Below are 26,991 nucleotides of genomic sequence, written 5' to 3'. Positions count from 1 at the left end.
TTCTGATGGGCGTGACTCTTTTCAACAATGAGATGATTCAGGCTAGTTCCAATGATCTTGTGATAAAGAGAGCCATCTATACCCAGAAAGAGGACTGTGGGAACTGAGAGTGGACCACAACATATCATTTTCCACTCTTTTTGTTATTTGCTTGCATTTTATTTTTTCTCATTTTTTTCCTTTTTGATCTGATTTTTTCTTGTGCAGCAAGGTAATTGTATAAATATTCATATATGTTGAATTTAACATATATTTTAATATGTCTAACATATATTGGATTATTTACCATCTAGGGAGGAAATAGAGGGAAGGAGGGAAAATTTGGAACACAAGATTTTGCAGGGGTCAATGTTGAAAAATTATCTATTGAATATGTTTTGAAAATAAAAAGCTTTAATTAAAAAAAATATACACAAAGATAGTTTTCAACATTCACCTTTGCAAAACTGTGTGTGCCAAATTTCTCTCTCTCCCTTCCCCCTAGATAGCAAGTAATCAAATATAGGTAAAATATGTTGTTCTTCTAAACATATTTCCACATTTATCATGCTGCACAAGAAAAATCAGATTAAAAAAGAAAAGATAAGAAAGACAAAAACAACAAAAAGGTGAAAATACTATGTAATGATCCACACTCAGTTCCCACAGTCCTCTTTCTGGGGGTACATGGCTCCCTTCATCACAAGATCATTGGAACTGATCTGAATCATCTCATTGTTGAAGAGAATTACATCCATCAGAATTGATTATCATGTAATCTTCTTGTTGCTGTGTACAGTGATCTCTTGATTCTGCTCATTTCACTTAGCATTGGTTCATGTAAGTCTATCCAGGCTTCTCTAAAATCATCCTGTTAGTCATTTCTTATAAAACAATGATATTCCATTATATTCATATACCATAATATATTCAGCCATTCCCTAACTAATGGGCATCCACTCAATTTCCGGTTTCTTGCCACTATAAAAAGGGCTGCTACAAAAATTTTTGTACATGTGACTCTTCCTTTTTTTTTTTTTTAATGATCTCTTTGGGATACAGACCCAGTAAAGATCCAGCTGGATCAAAGAATATGAATAGTTTGATAGTCCTTTGGGCATAGCTCCAAATTGTTCTCCAGAATGGTTGAATCAGTTCACAACTCCACCAACAATGTATTAGCGTCCTAGTTTTCCCACATCCCCTCCAACATTTATATGATCTGGTTGTTAAAACAAACAAACAAACATTTACTAGCTCATTTCTAGTTACTCCCTTTCCTTGGTTATATCTAGTTAGGTTATACCTCCTTGCCTGTTGAGTCTTCCCTCAAACATGCCATATAAAAAGGCCTATTGCTTTCAGTGTTGAATGACTCATCTGCTTTTTTTGTGAACTCTGTTTAGTTGCTTGGGGAAATCTGTCAGTGAGTATAACTGGGGGGATGGTAAAGGGAGGAAGTTAAATTAGATCTGAGATTTATCTAAGAGTCATACCCTTTCCTGTGTATCAGTTCATTTTCTTCTATGCTTTCTTTCTGTTTGGGGAGATCTTGCTCAATAGTGACATGTTCTTCTCCCTGAAAATAAAATATATGAGAAGAATAAGGATAATTATTTCCTAGATGAAAAGATGAACTTGCACAAATGAACATTTATTAAGAACTTGCTGTGTTCTAGGAACTAAGGTGAGAGCTAGAGATACAAAGAAAACTCTCAGTCTAATGGATATAGGAAAAAACATAGGGACAGCTAGATGGTGCAGTGGATAGAGCACTAGCCCTGAAGTCAGGAGAACCTGAGTTCAAATCTTACCTCAGACACTTAAGTTGTGTGACCTTGGGTAAGTCACTTAATTCCAATTGCCTCAGCAAAAAACAAAAAAAAGCATACATTTCTGGACATGGCCAATATGAAAGTTCCCAGATTCTTCTTCTTCTTTTTTCTTCTTTTTCCTTCTTCTTCCTTCTTTTTCTTCTTCTCCTTCTTCTTTCTTCTTCTTCTTCTTCTTCTTCTTCTTCTTCTTCTTCTTCTTCTTCTTCTTCCTTCTTCTTTTTCCTTTTTCTCTTCTTCCTTCTTTTTCTTCTTTTTATTATTACAGCCTTTTATTTTTAAAGTATATGCATGGATAATTTTTCAATGTTGACCCCTGCAAAACCTTGTGTTCCAAATTTTCCCTTCCTTCTAGCCACTCCCTCCCCTAGATGGCAAGTAATCCAATATATGTTAACATATATGTTAAATTCAATATATGTTGTACAATTATCTTGCTGCACAAGAAAAATCAGATCAAAAAGGAAAAAATGAGAAAAAAACAAAATACAAGCAAACAACAAAAGAGTGAAAATGCTATGTTGTGCTCCACACTGAGTTCCCACAGTCCTCTCTCTCTGAGTGTATGGCTCTCTTCATCACAAGATCATTGGATCTGATCTGAATCATCTCATCGTTGGAAGGAGTCACGTCCAATAGAATGGATCATTGTATAATCTTACTGTTACCTTGTACAGTGTTATCTTGGTGCTGCTCATTTCACTCAGCATCAGTTCATGTAAGTCTCTCCAAGCCTCCCTGAAATCATCCTGCTGGTCATTTCTTATAGAATAATAATATTCCATAACATTCATATACCACAATTTATTCAGCCATTCTCCAATTGAGGGGCATCCACTCAGTTTCCAGTTTCTGGCCACTACAAAGAGGGCTACCACAAACATTCGTGCACATACAGGTTCCTTTCCCTTCTTTAAGATTTCTTTGGAATATAAGCCCAGTAGTAACACTGCTGGGTCAAAGAGTATACATAGTTTGATAACTTTATGAAGATAGTTCCAAATTTCATTTTTTTTATGCATGAAGATAGAATTTTTGAGAGGCATTGTGGTATAGTGGGTATAAAAAATTGACCTTAGAAGTAAGGACTGGTCACTTCCTCTGTTCCTTGATTAGCTGTGTGATCCTGGACAAGTCACTTAACTCTGTCTTAGAGGCGCAGGACAATTGTCTGAAAGTTTCCTATACTGTTGGACTACAAAAATAATTCTTACTATAACATCAGTCTGTGTTCTCTCACCTGCTTTAAATAAGAAAGTATCCTCACCCTTCTGCTCTACCAACTCTATTCTTATTCAAACTCTTATTTTGGATCAAGTTCATTTTGAAGTTACTTTTCCATGACTTTTGCACATGGCCCCAAGTTGGGTACTCTATATTCCAGTCAAGCTTGCTTTGAATTTGTGGTTCTCCAAGCTCCTGTCATTGTGTCTCTGCACAAACTGTCCCCTATGGTCAGAAGGCACTACTTTTTTTAATTCTACTACTAGCTTCTTTCAAAGTCCAACTCATGTTCCACCTTTCTGATCCCCCTCATTATTAGTCCTTTCTCTTATTTGCTAGATTACACATTGGATAGTGTGTTGGGTCTGAGTCAAGAAGAACTGTGTTCAAATCTAGTTTGAAAACATTTTCTAACAAATCATATAACCTCTCTCTGACTCAATTTTTTCATCTATAAAATGATGATAATAATTATTGTGAAACTCTAATGAGATTAATAATAATAATAATCTGTAAAGTTTTTTTCTGAGAGCTAAATAAGAGCTATTATTGTTGTTTGCTGTTGTTGTTATTATTTATTGTATGTTCCCCTCCTCCATTCTCAGAATAGGATATAAGCTTCTTGTAGGTGGAAATAATTTTTCATTTTGCCTTTATACCCTTGAGCTTAGCACAATGTTTTGTACATGGTAGGTATATAATGGATTGGGTTATATGATTTTTTGCAGAGAAAATATTTTTGATGAATTTAAATTAATAGGACCTATAATCTAGCACACTTGTTTCACATAAGGAAACTTAGGCCCAAGGAAATAAAGTGATAGACTTAAGGAACTAAAATCTCTTCTTCAGGGTTCCATTTTGGTGTGCTTATATTTTGTAATACAGAAGAATGTATAATATAGCATAGTATAATATGGGAAGCTAAGTAGCTCAGTATATGGAGTGACAGAATTGGAGTTAGGAAGATTCTTCTTCCTGAGTTCAAACCTGGCTTCAGACATTTACTAATTGTACAACACTGGGCAAGTCACTTGACTCTGTTTGCTTCAGTTTCCTGGAGAAGGAAACAATAAAACTACTGCAGATACTAAGTGCTCCATTACTTTTGTGCCTGGGAACCAACAAAAGTCACCACAAAAATCAAACCGTACCTGCTGAGTATTTTTACTATCCCCATTGTGTTCATTACGATATCTCAGTGAATATTTTCTTGATTCACTCTGATCCTTGATGTCTTCTTCCTTAATATAAAAAAAATAGAGATATAAAAATGAAAATCGCTGTTAAAAAAGGAGAGGGAGAAAGAACAATTGTCTAATGAACTAGAGTACTAATGGGGCTTAGTAGAACCTCCAATTTCTTTTGACCCGCAAAAATTCATGACTCATCAGATTAAAAAGTCTAAAGAAAACTGATAAAAGCAATTGGGATAGAGTCTCTAGATTTGGAGAAAGGAAAAAGACAGAATAGATCAAATAAGAGGGTAGTATGGGTCAGGGGTTAGGGGACAGCCTTGAAATAAAGGACCCCTGGGTATAAGTGCCATTTCAGGCACATATGAAATACTGAGTGAACGTTTCTCTGTGTCATAAAGAAGTTTCTCAAATTTAATAAATTGGAATTTCTAGGACCCAATTTATGGTTAACTTAAATTTATGGTGAACAATTTATGGTTAATTTATGGACCCAAATTATGGTTAACACCCAAAACGAAGTTTTACCAGATGATTAGTGATATATGACAATGGAGGTGTACAATTTGTTTTATGATGTAGTAAAGATATTGAACAAGCCTGAAACACACAGTGAATTTCTTTTGAATCCTCAGGATGATTGACTGCTCCTGCCACCTGGTGGCAGGCTCAGAAACTACTTCCATGCTTAATCTAAAGATACTAGGATAACATATTTTTTACTTTACATAAAGAAAAAAAGGGAGGGGGGGGCATTAAAAAAAACAAACAAACAAACACCTTTCTTAATGTGGTCTAATATCTTAAATTAATCCACTGTGCCTTATTAAGGAAAGCCTACTCATTATATAAAAACTCCTTTTTTTCCCTCCTCTACATTTAAAGCCAGTGGCATTCTGGGCCTCCCTCCTTTCAGGTGCATTAATTTTTTTTTGAAGCAACCAGAGTTGCATTTGTCTGAATCTGGATTTGAACTCAGGTCCTCCTAATTCTATCTACTGCTCCACCTTGCTGCTCTTCAAGTTTATTATTATATATTTCTCTAGCAAACACTGAAGTTGAAGCTTAAATACATAATGAGAAGATGAGACTCATTAGAACCGACTCTGATGTTGGAAAAGATTGAAGGCAAAAAAAGGGGAGGCAGTAGAGGATGTGACAGATAAACACTGTCATGGAAATAATAAACATGAACTTGGACAGAGCTAGTAGAAGGTAGTTGGACCTGGTGTATTATGTTGCATGGGGTCACAGAGTCTGAACAATAATAAAACAGAATTTTGTCTAGCATATAATTTTCCTCAGTTTGTAGGATCCCTAGCTTTTCTTCAAGGGTCTACCAAAATGCCACCTCCTACAGGATGCCTCTTCTGATTTCTCTTTAGGATTTGGGATCAGAAGGGACCTTTATAGCTGAGAAAAATGAAGCTAACAAGTTGTGTTATTCATTTTAAGTGAATTGAATTTTTAGTGAATTGCCTCACAGGTTTAGAGATAAAAAGAATCTTAGAGATCACCGAGTCCAAATTTTCCTTCATTTAACAGATGAAGAAACTGAAGCCCAAAGATGAGATCACTTGTACGGGTTCATAGTCAGCAAAGGGCAGAGCAATGTGTTTGAATCAAAAGCCTCTCCCTCTATATGCAATATTACCTTGTACTATCTACCTCTCAGTGTCTAGTACCCTCCTCATGGTAATTCTGTGTTTCATATTTACTTTTTTCTGAAAATAAAATAAAATTTTAAAAAATATATAAGGTCCCGAGGATAATGACTATTCCATTTTTATTTGTTTTTGTAGCATATTGTTTGCAATATAATAATTGTTTCATGAATTTGTCACTATTGGACTTTTTTTTTTTTTAAATTGAACTGAATAGAAAATAAGGAAAAACAATAGAAAAAGAAAGACAGAAAAGGAAAATTTAACACTCCCCCTCCCCTCCCCCCAAACATTGCCAAGTGCCCAGCAGAACATCAGGGAAGTTTTAAAATATATAACGATAAGTTTCCATTTCTAGAAAGTATATATATGATAACAGAAGACAATACATTCATGAGTATCCATCTTTCCTTTGCTTCCTTGTAGGATATTCTTTTGTTCTCTGCTTTTTTTTTTAATTTTTTTTAATTCTTTTTTTTCCCTTTCATCCCCCATACCTCTCTCAAGCAGGCTACAGTTAAGTATCATGAGGAGTTAGGATTGTGTGTGTGTGTGTGTGTCTGTGTGTGTGTATACACAGACACACACACACACATACACACACACATATATATATATATACAAAGACATACACATACATTTATATGTATATACATATATATATTCATACCCACTCATGCAACTACTCATATATATATATATATATATATATATATATATATATATATATATCTTCTTACATACATACATATACCAAGATTCATATATACTCAGATACACACATACACACTTACCCATATGTAAACAATTTTTTTCACATCAAATTCTTCCTTAAATTGAGATAAATTCAATCTCTCTATAAGCTTCTGCTTTTTGTGCCTAATTTTCTCCCCTGGGGGCACTCCTTCCCACGCCCTCTTCCCACTTGTAGACTCCCACTGGGATTACTGCCTATTGTGAGTATGGGTTAATGGCTGAAAATAGCTCTTTAGAAAAATAGATGTACCTGCTTGGCCACCCCCAACACACATTCTTTGGCGCTCAGTTGTATTATTAGGGCTTCAGCTACTTAAATTCTTTGTTTTCTTCTTTTTCACTTAGTACTTAGCCCTAATGGGCACATTCATATAACTAATCCACTAGGACTGGGTCTAATTGCAGTTGCTGCCAAGCATAGAACAGTTAACTTAATTACTCAAGTTATGCATGTATAAGGAGCTTCCATAATCCCTCTCTAATTTGGATGATTACTAGGATTGTCCCACAGTATGGAACCAAATCCAAGCATTCTTGCCAGCTGCCCCCAACTGAAAATGATGCATGTCAATTCAATTCTAGGGGAGCAAATGAGATGATATTTATAAATTATGCCTATAAAATGAAGTTTATCAAAAGTTAAGATGCTATATAGTCACTATTATAGAAAGCTAAAGATGGATAAATTACTTACAAATATTTACTAAGTGGCAGACACTGTGCTAATTATTTGGGATAAAAATGCAAGCAAGAAAGACAGCTCTTGCTCTAAAAGAGTTGTTGTTTGTTGTTTTAGGTTAAACATGTGCAATTCTTCTAAACAGATCCATATTCATCATGCTGTGCAAAGAAAATCAGACCAAAAGGGGAAAATACAGGAGAAAGAAGAAAGAACAGACAACAAAAAAGGGGGAAATACTATGCTTTGATCCACATTCAGTCTCCAAAGTTCTTTCTTTCTCTGGATGCGGATGGCACTTTCCATCCCATGTCTATTGGAATTGGCTCATTGTTGAAAAGAGCCAAGTCTATCACATTTGATTATCACATAGTCTTGCTGTTTCTGTGTACAATGTTCTCTTGGTTCTGCTTGCTCCACTCAGTATTAATTCCTGTAAGTCTTTACAGGTTTTTATGAAATCATCATTTCTAATAGAACAATAATATTCCTTTACATTCATGTACCATATCTTATTCAGCCATTCCCCGACTGATGACATCCACTCAGTTTCTCATTCCTTGCCAGAACAAAAAGGGCTGCTGTAAATGTTTTTGTACATGTGGGTCCTTTTCCTTTTTTAATGAACTCTTTGGGATACAAACCTAGGTATACAGACTTAGAGATACTACTGTTTCAAAGGGTATGCACAGTTTTATCGGTAGGCATAGTTCCAAATTAAAGGCTTATATTTTAACAGGACACATAAAAGATAGCTAAAGGGAAATAGTCCTTACTGACATGCCAGCAAGATAAAATGAAATTTCGCCTGGGAAAGGGAGCCCAGCAACCCAAGGGTAGAGTTCATGCACAGAGCAGGAGAGGAGGGGATGGCTGAAGTGAAAATAGATAGAATGATGAGAAATAAAGAAAGATGAGTAGAATGCTAGAATCCCAGAGTTCCCCATGAGGAAACTACCTTTATCAAAGCTGATTGGCATCTGGCCTGACATTTATATTCTGAAAATTGTTTGGAGGTTGAAGGGCTTGTCCAAGATCATATAGTCAGTCTTTGCCAGAGGCAGGACTTGAATCCCAGTTTTCTTGATTCTCAGGCCAGCAGTCTTTGCACCATATTCTATAGTATAATATGGCCTTCAGCTATTGTCATTTTTTATCCACAATTGTACTTTCTTTGGGATAGAGAATTACCATTGTAGAAACTTTTTTCACTAGCAGATATTAGCAATTTCCACCATTTGTAGAGTTTTTTTTGGAAGAAATGGTATGATAATAACAACAATAATGTGCTTAAATAAAAATATTGAGATAAATTATTATTGTTTTTATATTGTTGTTAAATATAAGATAATAATAATGGCTGGCATATATGTGTCTGTGTACTGTGTCTGTGTACATATATATGTATATTTATATGTCTCACATGAATTAGATGTTATAACAACCCTCATTTTATAGATGAGAATACTGAGATTAAGAGATGCCATCTGACTTGTCTTAGATCTTGTGTGTCAAAAGCAGGATTTGAATCCAGGTCTTCCTGACCCCAAGACCAATTCACTGTGCACTGAGCCTACTTGCCTATTATTATTTGTCCACAAGTGCAAGACATTATGTTAGGTGCTAGAAATAAAAAGAGTGGCACAGAGTATTGGTCCTGGAATTAGGAAAAAAAAAAAACTGAGTTTGAATGCAACCTCAAACACATACTAGCTGTGTGACCCTGGACAAGTCACTTAATTCTGTTTTCCTTAGTGTACTCACTCATTTAATCTGTAAAATGAGTTGGAGAAGGAAAAGGCAATCCCCCTCTTAATATCTCTAAGAAAACCCCAAATGGGGTCACAAAGAGTTGGACATGATTGGAAAAGAACTAAACAATAACAAAACAATCCAAGGTCAATGACAACAATTTTGTGGGTGGGTGTGGTTGTGGTAGGAGATCCTTGATTGACTCCACCACTGTCAATAAGCCAACTGATTTATTGCTGCTCTATGGCAGGTTACAGGCTATAATAGGATTATAAATCTAGAGCAAGAAGGGCTCTCAGGCCAGCTAGTCCAATCCATTTGTTTTACAGATAAAGAAAATGAAGCTAATAAAAATAGAATTGACCCTATATCTTTAATTAAAAGAAATAAAATATATCAATAAAAATCCCATTAAAATAATGCCTTAGTTTCCTTATCAACCCCAGTCCCTTGAGGTCAAGCATTCTATCCTAAACTCCCTTATGTCTCTCTCATTTAACCAAGGATTCTCCCTAAAGCAAAATATAACTATTTGCTGAGTGATTGATCAGATTTTAAATAACCCTTAGTAAATAAGAGGAATTTTAGGGATGAAGGCAAAAAGGAAAATAAAGGGAAAAAATTACCAAATCTATTGGGTAAGAATACATTTTAGAGCTTTCAACCCTTTCAAGTTTCCAGCAAAACTTCTCAATTTTCTTTAATTAATTGGACCTTCAATACATTTAGTACTTTGTAGAGCAATGATTCATGATTTGTTGATTTGTATTCTCCTCCTTGCTTCTAATTCCATGAAACTCAAATTTTTAAATTTGTCCAATGGGGTTGAGGTAGGGAAAGTTGGACTACTTGACCTCAATGACCCTTTCTTGCTGTAGATGTATAATAGCTTTTCTTTTGCTCTTGATTTAGCTTCAGGATTCTTGTGTACCATTCAATTTCTCATTCTTTCTATCAATTCTTCTTCCACTATCCATATTTTTGTGGAAACTGTCTATGGAGTCAAGGCCTTGGGTTCATATATGACTTCCTCTGGCACTTACTGCCTGTGAGACCTTGAGGAATTAATTCCAACAACAGATCTCAGCTTTTATCAAATGTAAAAAGAGAGTGCTTGAGGTCAATGCCAGTTTAGATCTCTCATTCTACATCTTTTTGTCAAGTCCCTTTGTGGCCTTCTTATGCCTACCATAATGACCTAAAATGGGTCTGGGGCTGTTTAGTTTTATTCTTCTAAATAATATTTAATCATGATTATACTCATGTCCCCCTCCCTAACAGAGATTAAGAGGCAAAATTTTAAAAGTAAGGTCTTCTTGTCTTACATTGATAAAATTAACCATATAAACAATGTATGAATTTCTTCTGCAGAAGATTGGAGTATAAAGATTCTATGAAAATCCTCCACAGAAAATGTAATATTTAAATATTAACATGGGCCACTATGTGGGAAAATGTGCTAAGAAATATGGTTTTAAGATTAAGAAATAAAAGACCATTCAGAAATCTCATCCCTATAAACCAGGAGTTTAAAGAGTTGGAAACTGCTACCTCAAAAGATTACTTGAACAAAAGCGGGAAGCTCAGTTCTCATATACTCATTCCAGCAAAAAACAAATACAAAAAAAACCAAAACAATGACAACATAAAAATAACACCTGTCTGAATCATGATCAAGAAATCCAAAGAGAAAATACTATAGGTGACTTCATATCAAAACTATACAAAAAGAAAGAATTGGGATGCAAGTAAAACTAGAACCAGAGGAGGCAGTCAGGTCAAAGACCTGTATAGCTTGAAAAGCTCTATCTGGAGACAGTAAGATCAGAAGGATTGTACAAATATCCTTGGTCATAGTTTGAGCTTTGATAGGCTCAGAGTAGGTATAAATAGCAATTTTTCTGTTTTGGTCAGAAACCCCGAAGTTCTTCCTTTCCCAGATTGATTTTTTTTTTTTTTTAACTAAATAAAAGAGGCTTTTCTTTGTCTAATATAGCTAGCTTTAATCACTGAATGAAAGTTGCCTCAGACACTGAGACTTGTTAAAGACTTTAACTTACAAAGGTCAAGCTCTCCTACTCATCCTGTTCCATCACCAATTTTCTTGATCTATATCTTGCCACTGGGTTAAAGGCATGGCCCTTAAGAAAGAAGTCTACCCCATAAACCCCAAGATATCTTGTGAGGTTTCAGGGATCAAAATTTATAGTCCTTTGTGCAGAGCATCTGCAGGTAAAGGTATGATACTCTACATGAACAGAGGGAAGGAAAGGGTAAAAAGAAAGAAAAGGAAAGGAAAGGAAAGAACTGTGTTGTTCACTGGTTAGTCCCAATAGGGTCCTCAGTGGACAATTTCATACAGGTTCCCATATGCAAATAAATAGCATTGGAACACTTGGGAAATGATTCCTTATTTTCATGATTACTTGTGATCAAACTTTCAGCTCCTAGAACAAAGGCCACAGTCCACACTAGAAGTAAAAGAAAGGATAAAGAGAAGAAAAGGGTACTATAAACAGCTACAACTGCCCCAATTTAAACCTGTATTAAAAATGGAAAACAGGATAAAAGTAAAGACACTGACATTGATTATCACTAATAGAATATTATGTTGAAGTGCCACAAAAAGATGGTTTAAAGAGCCCAGACATCAAGCAATTAAATCAACAAACATTTGTTAATTATGTATTATGTGCACACCCTGTGCTGGCAAATTGCCCAGTTGGAAATGCAATTGGATGGAGAGGGTGCTATGTTAATTCATTAGTACCTTTATTTGGACAGATAGGGAAAAATAAACTGGGCCCAGAATTGCATAGAAGGAAGAGGGTTGAATTAGTTTAAAATATGCTTTAAATGAACCAACTGTTCTTTCCTTCTCCATTTTAAAAAATAATATTGTCCCAGTGATATCAAATGGATATGAATCAGTAAAAACAACGATATATGAAGAATTAGAAGTGAAAATGATCCAAAGGGAAAAAAAAGAGACATGATTAGCATATGTTTGTAAGATATTGTCAACAATTACTTGAGTGTAAGGAATGGCGTAGAATTTTTCTAATGACCAATACCATTATATATGATCTGAAGGATATAAGGCAGTCCTGTAACAAGAAGGAGGGATAAAAATTGGACATCCAAAGGAAGACAAATTAAGGTAGCTCCTTCAACTGAGTCTCACAGAGCATGCTTTGTAAGGTCCTTTCATTAACTGCCTTCCCCTGACAGTGGTCTAGATCAGCTGTGTCAGAAATGGAGTTATTTAACCATACTTAAGGATCCCTGATTCTGCATATTGATTCAGAAAACCATATATCAACATTATCTATGTTCTATTATATCTTTATTTTGTAAATATTTCTCAATTGTATTTTAATTTGGTTTATGTCACAGTTAGAAGAATTGTTTGATACCTCTGTTCATCATGGAGGAGAGTAGTAGAAAATTAGGATGTTCTTCTGTTAATTGGTATTCTTTGGTTTTTCCACCTAAACTAGATTATCATCTGTTCATGTATTTCCACCTTTCCCAGAAAGGTATTCTGACTAATGAGGAAAAAGTAAATGTCAAGTTAGAATCTTAATATGTTTAGGAACAAGATTGTAGCATTTATCATATGCATAATGGGAAACCATTGGAGAATTATGAATAGAGAGAACAGGTAGATACATGGCATCTTAGGAAGATTAAGCAGTCAGTAGGCTGGTCACTTGCCACAATGATCCATGAGCAAATAAAAATTATCCTTGCTTTTATCATGGCCTATTCAGCTTCAGCAGTAATAGCAGAATGCCATAACTTTTTTTTTTTTTTGCAGTAAACAATAATAATAACTGATATTATAAACAAGAGATCTGTATTCAGTGGCAGTGATCATATCAACTGTGACATTCCTATTCTAGAATGGGACAGAATTGACTTAGAATTGACTAGAATTGACAGAAATTTTGCCTCAGACATTATATGATCCTGGACACATAATTTGCTGACCTTATCTGGAAAATGAGGATGATATCAATCAGAGCTATTTATTGTTGTTGTTGTTGTTGTTTTTTTAAATAAGAGCTTTTTATTTTCAAAATACAGGTAAAGATAATTTTCAACATTCAACCTTGCAAAATCTTGTGTTCTAAATTTTCCCTCCTCCCCTAGACAGCAAGTAATCCAATATAGGTTAAACATGTGCAATTCTTTTAAACATATTTCCATAATTTTCATGCTGCATAATAAAAATAAGATCAAAAAGGAAAAAAAATGAGAAAGGAAAAAAAGCAAGCAAACGACAAAAAAGGTGAAAATACTATGTTGTGATCCACATTCAGGACTATAAGGACTCTGGATACAATGACTCTCTCCATCGCAAGTCTATTGAAATTGACTTGAATCACCTCATTGTTGAAAAAAGACTTTATAAAATCATCCTGATGATCATTTCTTATAAAACAATAATATTCCAAAACATTCATATACCATCATTTATTGTCATTCCCCAACTGATGGGACATCCACTCCGTTTCCAATTCCTCACCACTACAAAAAGAGCTGCCACAACAGTTTTTTCTTTTTTTCTTTTTTGTGATCTCTTTGGGATAGTCTGTAAAGACACTGATGGATCAAAAGGTATGTACAGTTTGATAGCCCTTTGGACATAGTTCCAAATTTCTCCCCAGAATTAACCAGAGCCATTTGCAAGGATCAGATAAGACAATATTTGTAAAGGACTTTGATTACTTTAGAGTGCATGTTAACTATTATTATTAAACAAATCCAGGGGACCCAAAAAAAGTATTCATAGGCTTTCTTTGAAAAGGCACTTAAATAAATTCAGTTATTCCAAAAATAACAAGGAAAAATTTCGTGGAATATTTGTCTATGTTCTATTGCAATATTCATGTTAAGCATTTGCTGAAAGGACCTATGAGAGTAATTGCAGTTTTATCTGAATATCCATTGCAAGGGAAGTAGAGAAATTCTACAAAGAATAAATAGTTAGACTGCAAATTAAATCAATATGTACTTTAATTCTCTGTAATATTGGAGGATAGCTAAAAAGAAAGTTGGTAAAATTGTTTAGAAATTAGAAAAAAGAGAGGTTGGGAAGGGAGGAAGGGGTTGTAAGAGACATATCCCTGTGCTTATGTATCATTAACATTTTCTTCAGGAAGAGTGCCAGTGACAGTAAGGAGATCATAGGAGAGATGGACAATCCCTTTTTTGGAGCAAAGACAGAACTGACTTGGTCATGTTGGGAACAGAACGTGACTTCAGTGTAAACATGCAGGGGCAAGAAATCCAATGGAAAAGTTGGCTACCAGGGAGTAGGGAGTGAAATGTCAAGTTAAGCAAGCTAGGTACCTGCTTGAAGTGGTGGGGCAGGTGATCAGGTGAATGGTAATAGCAAGGCCCCAGGCTGAAAGCAAAAGGAGTAAAAACTTCCAGAAAATGTTCTGCGTTCTGAGTAGGAAAGTAAGTGCTGAAGAGAGGTCTGGGGAAATAGAATTCATATCTGGAACCATTCCAGGCGATTTCTGGGCAACACTAACAATTCTTACTAGGTTTTTCCTGCTTTTTAGAAGCTTTTCTAGAAAGAAATGACACTTTTGAGGCCATTTGGAAGGCTTTCTATTGAAAGGGCACATTTATCTATAGCATACATTTGGAAAGCATTTAATATATGCTTAATGTATGCAGAGGAAGATGCTAGACACTGGAGAAGTCATGATCTCTGACTTTAGCAACCTCTGACTTTAGTTTGGAAAATTTGGGAATAGGAACTATCTTTTGCCTTTGCAAAGCTCTTCCATGTATCTGGAAAGTATGGTCTCCTCATTTCTTAGTATTCCTAGCTTTCTTCAAAGTACCTTCAAAGGTGCTATCTTTTAGAAGAATATGTATATATATATATATATATATATATATATATATATTTAAGGCTACTTATGGACTTTATTTTTTTTACATGCTATCTATATTTTAATAGTATTTCATTTTTCAAAATGGATCAAAGATAGTTTTCAACATTCACTTTTGCAAAACCTTATGTTCCAAATTTTGCCCCCATCTCCCTTCTCTCTTTCCCAAGACAGTAAACAATCTTACACAGGTTAAACATGTGTAGTTATTATAAGCATATTTCCCTATTCGTCATGCTGTGCAAGAAAAATCAGATCAAAAGGGGAAGAAAAAACAAACAAACAAGTAAACAAACAACAACAGGTGAAAATATTCTGCTTTGATGCACATTCAGACTCTATAGTTTGCTCTTTGGATGTGGATGGCACTTTCCATTGCAAGTCTATGGAATTGCCTTAAATCACCTCCTTGTTGAAAAGAGCCAAGGCCATCACAATTGATCATCACATAATCTTGTTGCTACTGTGTACAATGTTCTCTTAGTTCTGGTCATTTCACTTCATGTTCATGTAAGTATTTTCAGAATTTTCTGAAATCATCCTGCTCATCATTTCTTATAGAACAATAATATTCCATAACATTCATGTACCATAACTTATTCAGCCATTCCACAATTGTTGGACATCCACTCAGTTTTCCATTTCTTGTCACTACAAAAAGGGTTGTTTCAAATTAGAATTATCTTTAGAGCTCAACCAGTAGTAGTTGTACTTTGCCAGAAAGTTCTCAACCCAGAGGTGTCAAGCATAGGACCTTACTATTACCCAGGAGGCTGGAACCAGATTACAATTTAATTGAGAAATGTTCAACAAAATAAATAATATAATAAAACATAGCATTAATTTGTGGTTTCCTAAGTCATGACATTGTACTTGTTTTTGACATCACTGATCTAGGATTCTATCCTAAGGATGTAGAATGTATACTAAAATATCCATAGAAACATTTTTAAAATAAAGCTTTTTACTTTCAAAACATATACACGGATAATTTGACAACATTGACCTTTGCATAGCCTGGTGTTTCAGATTTTCCCCTCCTTCACCTCACCCTCTCCCCTAGATGGTAAGCAGTCCAATATATGTTATACATGTTAAAATATATGTTAAACCCCATATGTATAAACATATTAATACAATTCTCTTGTTGCCCAAGAGAAATCAGATCAAAAAAAGAAAATAAATGAGTAAGGAAACAAAATGCAAGCAAATAACAAGAAAAAGCGTGAGAATGTTATGTTGTAATCCACACTCAGTTCCCACAGTCCTCTCTCTGGGTGCAGATGGCTCTCTTCATCACAAGATCATTGGAACTAGCCTGAATCATGTCATTGTTGGGAAGAGTCACGTTCATCAGAATTGATCATCATATAATCTTGTTGCCATGTATAATGCCTCCTGGTTCTGCTCATTTCACTTAACATCAGTTCATGTAAGTCTCTCTAGGCCTCTCTGAATCATCCTCCTGATCATTTCTTATAGAAAAATAATATTCCATAGCATTCATATACCACAATTTATTCAGCCATTCTCTAATCGATGGGCATCTACTCAATTTCTAGTTTCTTGCCACTACAAAAAGGGCTGCCACAAACATTTTTGCACATACAGGTCCCTTTCCCTCCTGTAAGATCTCTTTGGGATATAAACCCAATAAAAACACTGCTGGGTCAAAGGGTATGCACATTTTGATAGCTCTTTGGGCATAGTTCTAAATTGCTCTCCAGAATTGTTGGATCAGTACACAACTCCATCATCATTGTATTAGTGTCCCAGTTTTCCCACATCCCCTCCAACATTTGTCTTTGTCTTTTCCTGTCATCTTAGCTAATCTGAGAGGTGTATAATAGTATCTCAGAGTTGTTTTAATTTGTGTTTATAGAAGCATTTTTGTGGTAGAAACCAAAAATGGAATTCCCACAGATTACATAATGGCTGAATAAATTCTGGTGTATGAAGACAGACTATGGCAAATGAAATAAATAACATATTGTTTAAGAAATTATGAAGAGAAGAGGATTCTGGGAAGATGAAAGAGTAGATCAGAAAATTCAAAGGTCTCTAAATTTCCCCCACAAACAAGACAAAATAGTACCTCAAGGCTAATGTAGGATTGTAGAGCAGTAAAAATAAAGAGGGGTGGTAGACAGAATAGTGGCCCTCCTCAGACTTCCTAGGATGGAATGTAAACACAAGCATGAATCCTGGGGCTAGCTGGCTTGGAAGATAGATTCACACAGCCACAGGAATTTATTTATTTTGGGTCTGAGTGGGGAAGATTGAGGGAACCTTTGTTGATAAGAGAAGTCAGATTCAGCTGTGATCTCTGTGATCCCTGATGAGAAAGAACTAGTATATGTAGAAGCAGTTGAGGAGAGATACTGCTGGCCATGGGCACTTACAGATCAGAGGAGAGAATTGAAGGAGGATCTCAGGTCAGAGGCACTATCATCCACAACCTAGAACTAGAGGTAATTACAATAACAAGCTCTTATTAAAAAAAAAAAAAAAATGAGCAGGCAAGTAGAAAGAATCTAATTCTTGAAAGTTACTATGAAAAAAAAAGATTGGGGTTCATTTTCAGAGAAGGCTTCTAAAGGAAAAGAAACCAAAACAACAACCTTCTCTTACCTCAAAAAAATAGCATCAAATGATCACCTATCCAAAAAAATTTATGGGAGAACTTAAAAAAAAATCCAATCTTCAAATGAGAGAGATTTTTAAAAATTTTTAAATTTTTAAATTTTTTAAAATAAGAACAATCCAAGAAAAATGAAACCATGAAAAGTCAAGCAAATGAGAAAGGATACACAGAATCTTAAGGAAGTGACTGCTTGAAAATTAGAATTGGGCAAGAAGGAGCCAACAAATTTCTAACCCAAGACCAATGATGTTAAACACAAATAAAGATAAAAAAAATAAAACAAAATATAAAGAATAAAACAAATAGAAGGAAATGCATGACATCTCCTAAGAAAAACAACTGATCTGGAGAACAGGTCAATAAGAGAAAACATAAGAATAATCAGACTACATGAAAGCTACAATAAAAATAAAAGAATCTTGATACAACAATACAAGAAATAATTGAAGAAAATTGTCCTGAAGTCGTAGAACACGAATGCAAAATAGAAATAGAAAAAATCCACCTATTACCACCTGAAAGAGATCCTATGAGGAAAACTTACAGGAACATCAAAGCAAAATTCAGAAATTCCCCAATTTAAAGAGAAAATATTACAAGCAAGAAAAAACCAATTGAAATATAGTGGAACCACAATTAGAATCATACAAAACCTAAGTCTTGGAACTACAAGTCTTGAAACACTACATATCAAAGAGCAAAAGAACTAGTGTTGTAGGCAAAATTATCATATCCAACAAAGTTAAGCATAATACTGAACAACAATAATTAACAACAATAAAAATGGATATTCAATGAATTGTCAGACTCTCAGGATTTTGTTGCAAAAAGACTTGAACTTAAAGAAAATTTGACATATAAGATTCAAAAGAAATTTAAGATAAACATTAAAAACTAGTTACAAAGGACTCAATAAGGACAGATTGTTTACTCTTTATATATGGAAATATAAACCACATTCTAAGATTATCCTTAGTAATTGAGTAGTTGGAAAGAAAAATGGGGGTAGAGTAGAATGTGATATGATTCTAAAAAGCAAAATTATGTAGGAAAAGTTAAGAAGAGCAATTATCTTATACTGTAGAAGGCTAGGAGGTAAAAATCCATTCCAGGTCTTGAATCTTAGAGTAACTTGGCTCACCAAAACTCCCCTTTCTGATTGAAATAACAGAGAAATACTTGTTAATATGTGATTAGAAATCTAGCAACTGAAGCAAAATGTAAAACTACTATACAATGGCTCAAAAGGCTTACCTTTGATTTTAGGACAGGAAAAGCAATTCACAATGGAAACTGAAGGCATTTGGGAGAAAGGTATTTGAGGACATTGATATGATAAGTTTACTCTGATGTTTATCTCAACTATTTACATCTCTGTCTAAATAACCAAGATCAGGGCTTAATCATTTACATCTTAGCAGATCCTTGCTTGTTACAAAAAGCTATTGGGACATCAAAAAGTATACTTTGTATCAAGTCTATAAGCATTGGAGGTATGTGTGTATATATATATATATATATATATATATATATATATATATATATATCAATCACCAGGCTGACACAGGGGGATATTAAATATCAAATAAATATAGAATATAAAGTATCAGCTATCATATAGGAATACATACATATATATATATATATAATAAAATTTATAAGATTGGTTATTGTCCAACTGATATCAATATAGTATACATATTGAATTCAAAATAAGGCAAAATCAATCAGATAGCAGGGACTAAGAATAGTATCTGAAGACTGGGAGATCTTCCAATTTCTGTGTTCTTTATTTTGGTATATTTCTCTAACCCTCAGAGACAGTTCCCTTAAATCCTTAAAGTAAATTCTTTTATCAGTACTCTGGAGGAAGACAGGAGGGCAGAGACTGCAAAACCTGAATACTGGAAGAGGGGAAGAATTAGCACCTCCTCCCCTCCCATCTCCAGGCTTCCTGTTCAGATCTCTCATAGACACAGACCCATAGAGAAATTAAATTCTTATACCTAGGGGGCTAGTTCACAAAAACACTTTAGAGGACCAAAGAAAGAGAAAGGGACATTCATTTTGAAATACAATTAGCCTTTCCAGCTCCTGATCTAAATAATCCAATTCAAATTATAAAATAGCTAGCCAGTTTTCTATCAATAAGAGGAGGCAAGTTAAAACTCCATCTAAACAACCTGTTTTTTAAAATGCTAATGTTGATTAGCTGGGGGAAAATCAAAAATACTTTACTTCTCTTCAAACAGCTTCCCTTGATGTCACATGGAAGTATAGATAGTATAGAATATATTCTCTCCCCACTAGAGACTCACTCAAGTCCACTTCCTTTTGATATGCTAGGTTTATTTTAGGATGCAGTTTACAAGCATTGCCAAGGTTTAAGTTTATTTTAAATTTTTAAGAAAATATGTATTCTTTGTTTCTCACCATGATATTTTTGCTTAAATAAACCGGGGGAGAAAAATAGCACAGTTTTAATAATATCTTACAAAAAATAGGAAAAGCATAACAATAAAATTTTTAAAAATATGTATATATAAAAAAATTCAGGGTCGTGAAGGTTTTCGGGAGCACAGATAAGGAGGTATTCTGGATGCAATCTATCAGTGATTTTACACCAATTCTAAAATGGAAATTAGAGGGGATAATTTGATTACTTTAAATGATTATCAGGAATTAGTGATGGATATTGAATGGATAAAACTGTATTTGAAACTGGGAACACATGCATTGACAGTTATTTCAAATTTTAGGAGGAGATCCTAATCCAAATTCTAAAAGAAATTTTACCAAAGAAATTAGGAGCAGTTGTGGGCAATAAAAAGAGTACTAAATAATTTAGCTCATCAGTTTTGGGAAGGCTTTTCTGCTTGCCCTCAGATATTGGTGATATTGATTCAAAGAGCTTTAAAAAGACTTCTGCAATTAACCAGGGACCTCCCACATATAGTTCATCAGCTATATTCTAAAGATCTTTATTATCTCCTAATAACAATTAGGTACTAAGGTACAACTGATAATTTTTTTGGCTACCGATTTTGCAGTTCATGACTATGTATAAATGGATATTTCCACAATTGACTAACAAAAGTTAGCTTCTTTGTATGTGTAATTCCATCTATCTGGACTGTAGATTGTGCCTCAAATCTTCTGAAAAGATGGGTTTGAGGGGCGGGACTTGAAAAAAGCCCTAAACTTAAGATGACCCAGCAATACCAAACCCTTCTTGCTTACCTAAAAAGATCCTTGTCTCTTTTTCTGTCAAAACCCCCTTTAGCATAAAAATAGCAATGAAAACTTCATTTAAGATTTCTGTTTCCCTACCCTTGTCTTTGAACACTACTACTAAATATGTTTTTGATACCTTGCTTGAATATAACAGCAGAGGGAATTATATACAATTATTATTACACTGTATACTGCTCAAGATCTTCTTAATATTTTTAGGTAGCAAATGTGCTATCTTTTGGAAACAGCCCCAATCCTGAATATCCTTCTGGTTAAAAGGAGATTTCTTTAACAGTAATTTGTATATGTGTGTGCGTGTGTGCACATGCAAAAGAATGGTTGAAGTTTATGGTGTTATGCAAAGTTGGGACAATTTTCTTCCATATCATTTTTGTCTGTATCTATATCTGTTTCTGTGCAGAATGTCCATGTCATGCTTGTTGTGAGGGCTAGATTTTGTTGCCTGCAAAGAGTCATAGGCAACCAACCAGAAAAAAAACCTTTGTAGTATAGTTTGTATCCTGAAAAATTTTCCTAAAAAAAGGGCCTAACTTTTTTTCTGTGAATTTAAAACTTCTAGCCAAAGGTTGAAAAAAATGCATAGAAAAAAAGGGGTTAGAAAAGAAAATTGAAATAACATCTTACAGATTCTCAAAAATTTTGTGAGCAAAACACTTTAGCAAAGTCTCACAAATTTTGAGAAAATTGATCATGGAATTTGGAAATTAGTAAAAAAACAACAATTAGGAAAATAGCAAATTTTACTAACCTTTCTTTGAATTCTATTTTGTCTGAAGTAATTTCCCACTCCAGGTGGGAGTAAGAAAGAGTCAACTCTCATAGGGCTGCTCATGAGATTATTATCACTGGAATCACAATTGCTAAAGTATTGTAGGAAAAGTTTCAATAGCAGTAGACTCAAAGCCTTGCATAAAACTCCGACCCAACCCAGCTTGGAGGAATGCAGATGGGGTGAGGGTCAGGCTCCATGATTCACTATTCCCAGATCCTATCAGGATAATTAGGGAAACTGAGTCAGCACAATAAAAGAGAACTGTGGCATAACAGATTAAAGCTCCTTTACAATTACTTCCATCATATCTTAAATAACAAATTAAATCTCATTATGTATATTTTCTTTCTCTCCCTCTTATCCCTTCTTCAAGTCAAAGGAGAAGGAAAGAGAAAGAGTTTTTACACACTATCTTCCTAGGCCTAGTGAGGCCTAGTTGAATTTGCTTAGTATAATTTTATATACAAACAAAAAATTATCTCAACCTTAGCATTGTATATTGGTCATAACTAAAAACTCATAGAGTTATCAAAATAGGAAGCAATTTTTATCCAATAAAGCAGACAATATTTATATATCATTTGTTTTTTGTTAAGTAACAATCAATATTAGTTATCTTTACAAATCAGAAAAACTGGGCAGACAAAAATTAATTTTCCATAAATTACATGACTCAGTTTCCCTAATTATTCTGACCCAGTCCTGCCTCAGTTTCCCTAAGTATTCTGCCTCAGTTTATAATTGTCCTGCAAAACCTCCCCTCCTTCTTAATCAGAATATTTAATAAGGATAAAAGATCGTATATTTTAGAACATCAGAAGGCCTCTCCCCATGCCAAGCTATCAGAATGTCAGATATTGTCTTATCAAGATGCCTCTCCTCATCTCCGGGGTGCCCCCGTCTCCTGAGGCTCACCCCATCCTGTCAGCGTCCTGTTCCCACTCTCAGCATCCTGACTCCTCCACCAACTCAGTCTATCCCTTGAGTCTGAGCCATGCATATATATGTCTATGAGAACTCTCATTGTTTGCTGGATTCTTGGAGATGATTGTCTCATTCAGCTCTGGGACCAAACCATGGATCCATTTGGTCCCAGTAAATCTCTCCCTTTTAAATAAATTATTAAATACTTTCTAATCTCTATCTTGCCTCAGTTTCTCTGGCATTTAAAATCAAAACCCATTAAAAGAATGTATAAATTGTAATCTATTTGCCCTAAATTTAGGAAAACAGAAAAGCAGTTCATAGCTACTTAAAAACTACTTGTTAATATGTGATTAGACATCTAGCAACTGAAGCAAAATGTAAAACAACTATATAATGGATCAAAGGCTTACATCTGATTTTAGGACAGGAAAAGCAGCTTACAATGGAAACTGAAGGCATTTGGGAGAAAGGTATTTGAGGACATTGATAGGATAAGTTTACTCTGATGTTTATCTCAACTATTTACATCTCTGTCTAAGTAACCAAGATCAGGGCTTAATCATTTACATCTCAGCAGATCCTTGCTTGTTATAAAAAGCTATTGGGACATCAAAAAGTATACTTTGTATCAAGTCTATAAGCATTGGAGGTATATATATATATATATATATTTGTCTCTCTGATCAATACACTTTGAAGAGTTCTTACCATATTCTTTCCACCTGGCCCCTGTATCTCATGCCATTAATTCACTACTGGACTTGGACTCCAACATTGTACAAATGAAATGCAAGAGCAAGAACTGACACAGAGAAATTAGGTGGGGAGGAGAACTGATAGTTCTGGAATTCTACTCTTATTGGGAATAGGTAAAAGAGGAAACAGTACATATATACATACATGTATATTTGGGAGGGAACAACATATATATTTGGAAGGCTATAAAAGTCCTCTAAAATTCAGATATAAACAAAAGAGAAAAGGGAAAGGGTTAAGGGAAAGAATAAAGGACAGATTCTTGGGAGGTGGGTGGGTGGGTTAAGTAATAGGAGGACAAGGTAGCAGGTCAGGGAGTCAGGAGAAATAGGAAATAAGAGATATACACAAACATAATAAAGATCAGGAATAAGTTTATTAGGTTAAAAAAATCAATTATTGTAATCATATTCTCAAACAAAGTTAAAGTTAAAATAGACTTAATCAAAAAAAGAAAAATAGGGAAGCTATATAATATGTTAGTCTAATCAATATTGCTTCACACTATTCTAGATAATAAAGATTGAAATATTGCTGTGGTGTAGGAAATGAGTTGGTGGATTTAGAAAAATATGGAAAGTCTTAGACTTATATTGGAAGATTTATATACCTTTAGAGAAAAAAAGGACATGCAAACACAGTACAGTCTTACATAGATGTATATGAATGCATATGTATCTATGTGTGTATATGATTATAGATATCTTTGTATATATATATATATATATATATAAATATTTTGTATTTTTGTATTTTGTATAAAAGACAGACAATTTGTTTTCTTTTTGAAAAAAAGAAATTAGAAAAATTTAGAAAGGAATTTTCATAGAAAAAGATAAATTAAGCAGAGCAAACACAATACAGAACAATATACATTATGTAAATTTACAACAATGTAAGCAAAAATAACTGAGGTCTGAAAAATTATTAGATTTGGTTTTAGATTACAAAGAATTTTTAAAACTTTTCCTTTTAGCAGTGAAGTGAAGTACTCTGGAAACAAAATGTTGTATACATTGTCAGAAGTCATGGCAATTATTTTTGTTTAACTGAAAGCTTTTTTGTTGTTGATGGTTTTATTCTTATTTTTAAAACTTTATTTATTTTTACTTAAGGGAGGATTAGAAGGAATGAAATGGATCTGAGTGACAATGGACTTAAAGATAAGCTTGAGGAAAAAATAATTTTAAAAAATGAATCCAGTATTTTGAGACTGGATGATGGGGAGAATAGTGGCCCATATGGACAGAAATCGAGGGACTGGTTTGATAAAAGATAAGAGCTGACATTTAAGGGGTAAAAGGAAGAAGAGGTAAGAAAAGTAATTCATCCTCTCTGAGGATAAGGCTGGGAATCATCCACTAAGGTAGTACTTTGTTCATCATAAGAGTTAATAGTTGCTTTTTTCATTCATTGACTTAGCAGGCTATCAACCCACACACAGAGAGGTAGGAGGTAAAGGGGAATAAAATTTATTTCTTTGGCTTTGATGTGCAGGATTCCTTTGAACATGGATAACTCAATCAATTCTTGGAAGAGATTGAGGGATCTGAGTTAAGTCACCCAAGATGTGTTTGATTATTTTTCATTCTCTTTTATTCCTCTTTATTGATGTTTCAGTATCCTGAAGCTACAGAAATATAAATGTGGAATTACACATAATTTCATTAATTGCAACTTAGTTGAATAAATATCTCTAAGACACTTCAAGGCAACTACTTCTTTCCCAATTTCTATTTGTTTTCTTTTCACCCCAAGTAGTCCTCTTTTTTTAATGGATTGGCTATTATTAACAAATGGTTGTTTCAATCTGCTTCTTGTTTCCCATTGTTATAACCTATGAGGCTGCCTTATTGCAGACTTTGTCTGGTCCATGTGTCTTAGATAAGACTTAGATCATTTTAGACTTTAACACTATATGTATGAAGGTCAGAGAAACCCATTGCACTCTGAATCAGTGATGAAGATAAAGACAATAAAGGTATAACAATATACAGGAAGCTTTGATTCTTAATTATCTATGTGACCTGTCCATAATAATTCCAATCTTCAGTTAACCTAGTCTTAGGGTTAACTGATCTCCTGATCAGTAAATTTTTTACTCAACAAAAGGCTGAGGGTCCCAGAGGCTACATACATTTTATGTTAGAATGTAGTAGCTATTCTCCATGAGATTGGCTGAATAAGTTATGGTATTTGAATGTAATGGAATAAGTTCTTTAAGTTATGGAATAAGTAATAATGTAATGGAATAAGTTCTTTAAGAAATGATGAGCAGGATGATTTCAGGAAAGTTTGGAGAGACTTACATGAATTGATGGTAAGTGAAGTGAGTTGAACCAAGAGAACATTGTACACAGCAATAAGATTATATGATAATCAATTCTGATGAAATGATAATCATTTCAACAGAGGTGATTCAGGCTATTTCAAAGGGTCTTGTGATGGAGAGAGTCACCTGCACCCAGAGAAAGGAATGTAGGGAGTGAGTGTGGATCACAATATAGTATTTTTACTTTCTTGTTGCTATTTGTTTGCATTTTATTTTCTTTTTAATTTTTTTCCTTTTTAGATCTGATTTTTCTTGTGCAGCATGATAATTGTGGAAATGTGTAAAGAAGAATTATTCGTGCATATGTTTTGAAAATAAGAAGCTTTTTTTTTTTTTAAATATAATTTTACTCTAATATGTATCTCAACTATCTACATCTCTGTCGAAGTAGCCAAGATCCGGGTTTAATCATTTGTATCTCAGTAGATTGTACTTGTTAGAAAAGATACTGGAATATCAAAGATTGTATTTTGTATCAAGTCTATAAGCATTGAAGATATAAATATTTGTCTCTCTGATCAATAAATTTGAAGAGTTCATATTGAATTCTCTCTGTCTGGCTCCTGATTGACATGCCCTAATTTTCCTACTGGAGCTGGACTTCAACAAATAAGTAAAACTCAATTTGGAAAAAAATTTTGTGTTACTTCTATGAACTATATAATGGTCCTTAATTGTTATTTGAATAGATCAGGTGTTTGTAAGTTGTTAATTAAACCTGGGAGAATTTAGACCCTATCTCCTATGCCTCAACAGAAGGTTAGACCTTTAGTTACCACCACCTCTGCCACTCTTTCTGACTGTATTCAACTTAAGGAAAAAATTGTAAGGTAAAATTATAGATGAATTAGAAATTGAATAAGACCATGTGTTTATAACCTTTTTAGGATCCTAAAGATAATTTCAATTAGCCAGAGTTATATAGGAAAAAAATGCCAAATTACAAAAGTGAAATTCATAGAAGATGGGTTTTATAGACAGGGATATGAAAGAGAACAGAACATGAAAGGAGAACTTTTTTTCTTTGAAGGGCTCCACTGGAGAAGGAAGGGAATGGGAAAAGGAGAAAGAATGAAAGAGAGACAGAGACAGAGACAGAGACAGAGACAGAGAGAGACAGAGACAGAGAGAGAGAGAGAGAGGGAGAGGGAGAGGGAGGGAGGGAGGGAGGGAGGAAGGAAGAGGGAGAGAAAACATTTTGAAAATAAACCAAGTTTGTAAAGAGATATTTTAGGGAAGTTTCTGATGTCTTGAGATAAAGATATGAGAAACCTGATTATTCTTTATGATATGGACTGTATATAGTAA

The 26,991-nt window shown here is 34.2% G+C and overlaps 1 protein-coding gene across 2 annotated transcripts in view; it reads right to left on the bottom strand.

The window, feature by feature from the left end:
• SLC28A3 (solute carrier family 28 member 3) overlaps positions 1-26,991 on the bottom strand; it is a 140,003-nt gene that overhangs the window by 65,534 nt on the left and 47,478 nt on the right. For both annotated transcript variants that reach the window (XM_031945462.1, XM_031945461.1), the window contains 2 exons: positions 4,190-4,279; positions 1,476-1,558 (listed from right to left, as the gene is read on the bottom strand). In XM_031945462.1, coding sequence (XP_031801322.1) covers positions 1,476-1,558; positions 4,190-4,279 — 173 coding nt within the window. The remainder of the gene's footprint in view (positions 1-1,475; positions 1,559-4,189; positions 4,280-26,991) is intronic.

The sequence above is a fragment of the Sarcophilus harrisii genome, chromosome 1 (assembly GCF_902635505.1).
Source record: "Sarcophilus harrisii chromosome 1, mSarHar1.11, whole genome shotgun sequence".
Classification (NCBI taxonomy): Eukaryota; Metazoa; Chordata; class Mammalia; order Dasyuromorphia; family Dasyuridae; genus Sarcophilus; species Sarcophilus harrisii.
Note: the sequence above shows the minus strand (reverse complement) of the source record. Positions and strands in the feature narration are given on the sequence as shown.